The sequence below is a fragment of the Anolis sagrei genome, chromosome 3 (assembly GCF_037176765.1).
Source record: "Anolis sagrei isolate rAnoSag1 chromosome 3, rAnoSag1.mat, whole genome shotgun sequence".
Classification (NCBI taxonomy): Eukaryota; Metazoa; Chordata; class Lepidosauria; order Squamata; family Dactyloidae; genus Anolis; species Anolis sagrei.
In genome coordinates this window covers 273,346,377-273,354,321 of record NC_090023.1, presented here as the reverse complement: position 1 = coordinate 273,354,321, position 7,945 = coordinate 273,346,377, and the positions used below count along the sequence as shown (strand labels likewise).

Here is a 7,945-nt window from a genome sequence, read left to right as displayed (position 1 = left end):
ACGAGATGCAGAGCCAACTTTCAGAAATGGGGCCACAAAGTGGAATCCTTGACAAGCGAGTGTGGAGAGGAGCAAACCACTCACCACTTGCTGCAATGCAACCTGAGCCCTACCACATACACAAGGGAGGACCTTCTTGCAGCAACACCAGAGGCAGTCCAAGGGGCCAGATACTGGTCAAAGGACATTTAATCAACTACCAAACTCACAAATTTTGTATTTTGTTTGTTTGTTGGCTTCATTCTGTTAGAAATGAAATATATTTGACTGGTTGCCCTGACACGACAAATAAAAAAAAAATAATAGTAATACTAATAGGAGCAAGCCCAGGGGCCACCCAGTCCAGCCCCCTTTATTCTGCCATGCAGGGAAGGCACAATCAAAGCAACCCTGACAGATGGCCATTCAACCTTTGCAATAATAGGCATACTAATAGGAGCAAGCCCAGGGGCCACTCAATCCAGCCCCCTTTATTCTGCCCTGCAGGGAAGGCACAATCAAAGCACCCCCGACAGATGGCCATTCAACCTTTGCAATAATAGGCATACTAATAGGAGCAAGCCCAGGGGCCACTCAATCCAGCCCCCTTTATTCTGCCATGCAGGGAAGGCACAATCAAAGCAACCCTGACAGATGGCCATTCAACCTTTGCAATAATAGGCATACTAATAGGAGCAAGCCCAGGGGCCACTCAATCCAGAACAGAACAGGCTAAAATCTAACTCAAATTTAAAAACAATTTAAAACAATTTAAAAACAGCAATATCAAGGATCAAAGGCCCGTCGAAACAGATATGTCTTACATGCCCTGCGGAAAGCTGATGTCCCGCAAGGCACAGACTTCAGGTGGCAGAGTGTTCCAGAGCGATGGTGCCACTGCTGTGAAGTCTCTGCGTCTGGTTGCTGTTAGATGCAAGGTCTTGACACTGGGAATTTCCAGTAGATCTTGGTCCTCAGAACGGAGGGATCTCTGGTTGGGAGGGGGTGAGGCGGTCCCTCAGGTACATCAACCTAAGACTATTATGAGAAGTTTAGTGCACAATCAAAGCACCCCCGACAGATGGCCATTCAACCCTTGCAATAATAGTCATACTAGTAGGAGCAACCCAAGGGGCCACCCAGTCCAGCCCCCTTTATTCTGCCATGCAGGGAAGGCACAATCAAAGCACCCCCAACAGATGGCCATTGAATCTTTCTAATAATAGTAATACTGGCTTGAGCGTATAAAGTTCTGGCTTGAGCGTATAAAGCTCTAAACCAGGGGCCCTCAAACTGGTTCAGTGTTACTCAGATTGTTGGGGGGGGGGGGACGCTATATTTTGAGAGAAACATGGACCAATTCCTATGCACACGGCAGATCTTGTTTGTCCTGCAAAAAACATAAAAGAACAACACAGTATTTAAAATGATGAACAATTTTAACCAACACAAGCTTACTAGTATTTCAATGGGAATGGTGGGCCTGCTTTTGGCTGATCAGATAGTCAAGTTAATTCTGGTTGTTGTTGTTGTTGTGCGACATGAAGTTGTTTCAGATTTAAGGTGACCCTAAGTCTAAAGTTTAGACCAGGGACCAAAAATGCGACCTCGGAAGGCCGCATCCGACCCGCGGACCTTAGTTTGAGAACCTCTGCTCTAAACAGTTCTGGCCCAGCTTACCTGGTTTCTTAGTTATGTTTCTCCCACAAACGAACATTACACACACACACACACACACACCTATATGTATGACATTCTTTCAGTCCTCAAAGTAAAAAACCTGTGTTCCTGTTACCTTCAGCAGTGACAAATGATATGAATGCCTTGATATGTTTAAATCTGGATCTGAAGCATCCAGATCGGAGGCAGATTCTTGGCTGAGTGGAGGATTCATTTGGGAATACCAGGAAATTTGGTAGCAGCAAAGTTTTGTGAAGAGAAAGGAGAGAAAGAAGTTTTTGGCTTCGTGTCTAATCTTTCGTTGTTTCTTTCTTGACCAGGAGGATAAGGATTCCATGGCGATATCTCTGGTGAAATGACAAACAAAACAGCATCTGGTGAACATTGTGGAATTTGGAAACCAAAGAAGCTGTAAGAAAAAGGGTCCTGTATGAAAAAGACATTCTCTCCAGGTGCTGATCTTGTTGAACAAACTTTGGGAAAAAAGAAAGGGGAAAAAAAGACAGAAATTGTCCATATTGCAGTTAAAAATGCATACCACTGTCAACATGCAGGAGAAACCCTATACATGCCTGGAGTGTGATAAGTGTTTCACTTCGAGACATCATCTGCAGCAACATGGAAGGATTCACACTGGGGAGAAACCCTATACATGTCTGGAATGTGGAAAAAACTTCAGCCAGAGTGGAAGTCTGCATTCACATCAAAGAACACACACTGGGGAGAAACCCTATAAATGCCAGGAGTGTGGACAGAGCTTCACTCAGAATTCACACCTACGTAGACACCAACGAACTCACACTGGGGAGAAACCCTATGAATGCCTGGAGTGTGGAAAGAGTTTCACTTTGAGACATTATCTGCAGCAACATAGAAGGATTCACACTGGGGAGAAACCTTATAAATGCCTGGAGTGTGGAAAGAGCTTCAAACACAGTCAAAGTCTGTATTCACATCAAAGGACTCACACTGGGGAGCAACCCTATAAATGCCTGGATTGTGGAAGGAGCTTCGCTTCGCATGGGAGTCTACGGTCTCACCACAGAACTCACATTGGAGAGAAACCCTATAAATGTCTGGAATGTGGAAAGAACTTCACCCAAAGTGGACGTCTACATTCACATCAAAGGACTCACACTGGGGAAAAACCCTATGAATGCCTGGGGTGTGGAAAGAGTTTCTCTTTGAGACATAATCTGCAGCAACATGAAAGGATCCACACTGGGGAGAAACCCTATAAATGCCTGCAGTGTGGAAAGAGCTTTACTGGCAGTGGAAACCTACGTAAACACCAACAAACTCATATTGGGGAGAAACCCTATGAATGCCTGGAGTGTGGAAACAGCTTCACTCAGCGTATACACCTACATAACCACCAACGAACTCACACTGGGGAGAAACCCTATGAATGCCTAGCGTGTGGAAAGAGTTTCACACGGAGGGATCATCTGCAGCAACATGAAAGGATTCACACTGGTGAGAAACCCCATCAATTCCTGGAGGATGGAAAGAGCTTCACTGATAGTGGAAGTCTACATGAACACCAACAAATTCTTACTGGGGAGAAACCCTATGAATGCCTGGAGTATGGAAAGAGCTTCACTGATAGTGGAAGTCTACATGAACACCAACAAATTCACACTGGGGAGAAACCCTATGAATGCCTGGAGTATGGAAAGAGCTTCACTGATAGTGGAAGACTACATGAACACCAACAAATTCACACTGGGGAGAAACCCACTGGGATTGTGGTGCAGCTGGTTGAGTGTCAGCTGCATTAAGATGACTCTGACCAAAAGGTCATGAGTTCGAAACCAGCCTGGGTTGGAGTGGGTTTCCAACCAATTGTGTAGCCTGTTGTCGACCTTTGCAACCCAAAAGACAGTTGCATCTGTCAGATAGGAAAATTAGGTACCACCTTAAAGTGTGGGGAGGCTAAATTAACTAATTTATGAGGCCATAAAAAAGACTCCAGCAAAGCACTCCAGCAAAAAAAGCATGCGGGGAATGCAGAAGTGCTTCATCAGTGTTTCAGATGGATAATGAAAGCGACAGCTCCCCTGGCGGCCAGAAAAAGTTAAATAGCCTCTGTGTATGTCTGTATATGTTGTATGTCAAAATTGGCATTGAGTATTTGCCATATATGTGTACACTGTAATCCGCCCTGAGTCCCCTGCGGGGTGAGAAGGGCAGAATATAAAAGCTGTAAGTAAGTAAATAAATAAATAAACAAACCCTATCAATGCCTGGAATGTGGAAAGAGCTTCTGTGAAAGTGGAAATCTTCAAAAACATAATAGAACCCACACTGGGATGCCTTGAGTGTGGCAAGCACTCACAGTCTAGTAAAATGATGCCAAGAGGGACTCTTTAAGATTTATTATGTATAGATCATACGTGAATGATAGTTATAAATATGTACATGTATATTACTAATCTATTACCATATCTTAACTAAATAAGTTATGTATATAGTTGACTGCCATCAAGAAGAGAAAAAACAGAGTTTCACTTAGGCGATCCCTCATTCTCTGAGTGTGAGGGCCTTAGAATCATAGAATCAATGAGTTGGAAGAGACCTCCTGGGTCATCCAGTCCAACCCCATTCGGCCAAGAAGCAGGAATATTGCATTCAAATCACCCCTGACAGATGGCCATCCAGCCTCTGTTTAAAAGCTTCCAAAGAAGGAGCCTCCACCACACTCCAGAGCAGAGAGTTCCACTTCTGAATGGCTCTCACAGTCAGGAAGTTCTTCCTCATGTTCAGATGGAATCTCCTCTCTTGTAGTTTGAAGCCATTGTTCCGCGTCCTAGTCTCCAAGGAAGCAGAAAACAAGCTTGCTCCCTCCTCCTCCCTGTGGCTTCCTCTCACATATTTATACATGGCTATCATATCTCCTCTCAGCCTTCTCTTCTTCCGGCTAAACATGGCCAGCTCCCTAAGCCGCTCCTCATAGGGCTTGTTCTCCAGACCCTTGATCATTTTAGTTGCCCTCTTCCTCTGGACACATTCCAGCTTGTCAATATCTCTCTTGAATTGTGGTGCCCAGAATTGGACACAATATTCCAGGTGTGGTCTAACCAAAGCAGAATAGAGCATGGGGAGCAGGACTTCCCTAGATCTAGACACTAGGCTCCTATTGGCCTGGAAAGAAGTGACAAGTGGAGTGCCGCAGGGTTCCGTCCTGGGCCCGGTCCTGTTCAACATCTTTATTAATGACTTAGATGAAGGGCGAGAAGGCAGGATCATCAAGTTTGCAGACGACACCAAATTGGGAGGGAGAGCCAAGACTCCAGAGGACAGGAGCAGAATTCAAAACGATCTTGACAGATTAGAGAGATGATTGGCCAAAACTAACAACATGAAGTTCAACAGAGACAAATGCAAGATACTCCACTTTGGCAGGAAAAACGAAATGCAAAGATACAGAATGGGGGACAATGAGGCCTGGATTGAGAGCAGTACGTGTGAAAAAGATCTTGGAGTCCTTGTGCACAACAAGTTATACATGAGCCAGGAATGTGATGTGGTGGCAAAAAAAGCCAATGGGATTTTGGCCTGCATCAATAGGAGCATAGTGTCTAGCTCTAGGGAAGTCCTGCTCCCCATGCTCTATTCTGCTTTGGTTAGACCACACCTGGAATATTGTGTCCAATTCTGGGCAGCACAATTCAAGAGAGATGTTGACAAGCTGGAATGTGTCCAGAGGAGGGCGACTAAAATGATCAAGGGTCTGGAGAACAAGCCCTATGAGGAGCGGCTTAGGGAGCTGGCCATGTTTAGCCTGAAGAAGAGAAGGCTGAGAGGAGATATGATAATGGCCATGTATAAATATGTGAGAGGAAGCCACAGGGAGGAGGAGGGAGCAAGCTTGTTTTCTGCTTCCTTGGAGACTAGGACGCGGAACAATGGCTTCAAACTACAAGAGAGGAGATTCCACCTGAACACGAGGAAGAACTTCCTGACTGTGAGAGCCGTTCAGCAGTGGAACTCTCTGCCTTCCCCGGAGGGAGTGTGGTGGAGGCTCCTTCTTTGGAAGCTTTTAAGCAGAGGCTGGATGGCCATCTGTCAGGGGTGCTTTGAAAGCAATATTCCTGCTTCTTGGCAGAATGGGGTTGGAGTGGAGGATGGCCCAGGAGGTCTCTTCCAACTCTAGGATTCTATGGAGAAGGGCCAAGGCTCCCAATTCCGGGCCTGGCCTCCCTGGCAGGGCTGTTGTGTGTGTGGAGAAGGGCCAAGGTCATTCTATGGCTAAGAAAGGAGGCTTCTGAGATTTCTGAACCTGTCAATCAAGGCTGCGCACCGGTAGTTGACCAATGAGAGCCTTGGGAGGGCGGGGCTTCGTGCGTTCGGCCAATGGGAGGGCGAAGGAGGAGGAGTGGGCGGGCTTCTTCTCGGGCGAGCCTGAGGGAGCTTCTCCGCCCGCCCGTCCGCCATTTTCCCTGAGGTGAGGCGAGGGGGCGGCGGGGAAGGAAGCGCTTCCTCTGGCGCCGGTCGAGGGAGAAGCCACGGAGAGGGAGGGCCGGGCAGGTAGAGGGTTCTCCTTCTTCTTCTTATGATTGTTACGAGGATGGTTCTGATGACATCTTCCTGTGAGGAGGGGAAGGCGGGGCCTTCATCCAGGGAGGGAAACAAAGGCCTTCAAAACAGTAGAGGCCTCCTCTCCTTCCCAGGATGCACCGCGCCTCAGCCCCCCTCCCCCTCCCTCCCTGCAAAGTTTGCCTATGAAGCCCCAAGAAAGGCTTGGGTGGCATATTGTCCATAATGGATGCATTTATATATATAGATGAGGCATGGCCAAACTCTTTCAACAGGGCAAACTTAAGAGTATTTCAGTGGAAGGCCACCCAGGAGCCACCCAGCCCAGCCCCCTTTATTCTGCCCTGCAGGGAAGGCACAATCAAAGCACCCCCGACAGATGGCCGTTCAGCTTTTGCAATAATAGGAATACTAATAGGAGCAAGCCCAGGGGCCATCCAGTCCACTCCCTTTATTCTGCCCTGCAGGGGAAGGCACAGTCAAAGCACCCACAACAGATGGCCATTCAGCCTTTGCACTAATAGTCATACTAATAGGAACAAGCCCAGGGGCCATCCAGTCCACTCCCTTTATTCTGCCCTGCAGGGAAGGCACAATCAAAGCTCCCCCAACAGATGGCCATTCAGCCTTTGCAATAATAGGAATACTAATAGGAACAAGCCCAGGGGCCACCCAGCCCAGCCCCTTTATTCTGCCCTGCAGGGAAGGCACCCTCAAAGCACCCCCTGCAGATGCCCATTCTGCCTTTGCAATAATAGTAATACTAATAGGAGCAAGCCCAGGGGCCACCCAGCCCAGCCCCTTTATTCTGCCCTGCAGGGAAGGCACCCTCAAAGCACCCCCTGCAGATGGCCATTCTGCCTTTGCAATAATAGTAATACTAATAGGAGCAAGCCCAGGGGCCACCCAGCCCAGCCCCTTTATTCTGCCCTGCAGGGAAGGCACCCTCAAAGCACCCCCTGCAGATGGCCATTCTGCCTTTGCAATAATAGTAATACTAATAGGAGCAAGCCCAGGGGCCACCCAGCCCAGCCCCTTTATTCTGCCCTGCAGGGAAGGCACCCTCAAAGCACCCCCTGCAGATGCCCATTCTGCCTTTGCAATAATAGTAATACTAATAGGAACAAGCCCAGGGGCCACCCAGCCCAGCCCCTTTATTCTGCCCTGCAGGGAAGGCACCCTCAAAGCACCCCCTGCAGATGGCCATTCAGCCTTTGCAATAATAGGAATACTAATAGGAACAAGCCCAGGGGCCACCCAGCCCAGCCCCTTTATTCTGCCCTGCAGGGAAGGCACCATCAAAGCACCCCCAACAGATGGCCATTCAGCCTTTGCAATAATAGGAATACTAATAGGAACAAGCCCAGGGGCCACCCAGCCCAGCCCCTTTATTCTGCCCTGCAGGGAAGGCACCCTCAAAGCACCCCCTGCAGATGCCCATTCTGCCTTTGCAATAATAGTAATACTAATAGGAGCAAGCCCAGGGGCCACCCAGTCCAGCAGTCTTTATTCTGCCTTTATTCTGTTATGTAGGGAAGGCACAATCAAACACCCCCAACAGATGGCCATTCAGCCTTTGCAAACATAGGAACACTAATAGGCGCAATCCCAGGGGCCATCCAGTGCTGCCCTCTTTATTCTGCCTGCAGGGGAAGCACCATCAAAGCACCCTCGAGAGATGGCCATTAAACCTTTGCAATAATAATAATAATAATAATAATAGGAGCAAGTCCAGCAGCCATCCAGT

General features: G+C 47.9%; 1 protein-coding gene across 1 annotated transcript; it reads left to right on the top strand.

The window, feature by feature from the left end:
• The first annotated feature begins 1,947 nt into the window (after nucleotides 1-1,947).
• On the top strand, nucleotides 1,948-3,898 carry LOC132770350 (zinc finger protein 470-like). Its single transcript, XM_067466160.1, has one exon. It carries the CDS (start codon nucleotides 2,190-2,192, stop codon nucleotides 3,438-3,440), a length of 1,251 nt encoding a protein of 416 aa, XP_067322261.1. The 5' UTR covers nucleotides 1,948-2,189; the 3' UTR covers nucleotides 3,441-3,898.
• The last annotated feature ends 4,047 nt before the right edge of the window (nucleotides 3,899-7,945 follow it).

Coding starts and splice junctions, on each gene's coding strand:
- LOC132770350 (XM_067466160.1), top strand. CDS start 2,190: ATGCATACCACTGTCAACATGCAGGAGAAACCCTATACATGCCTGGAG.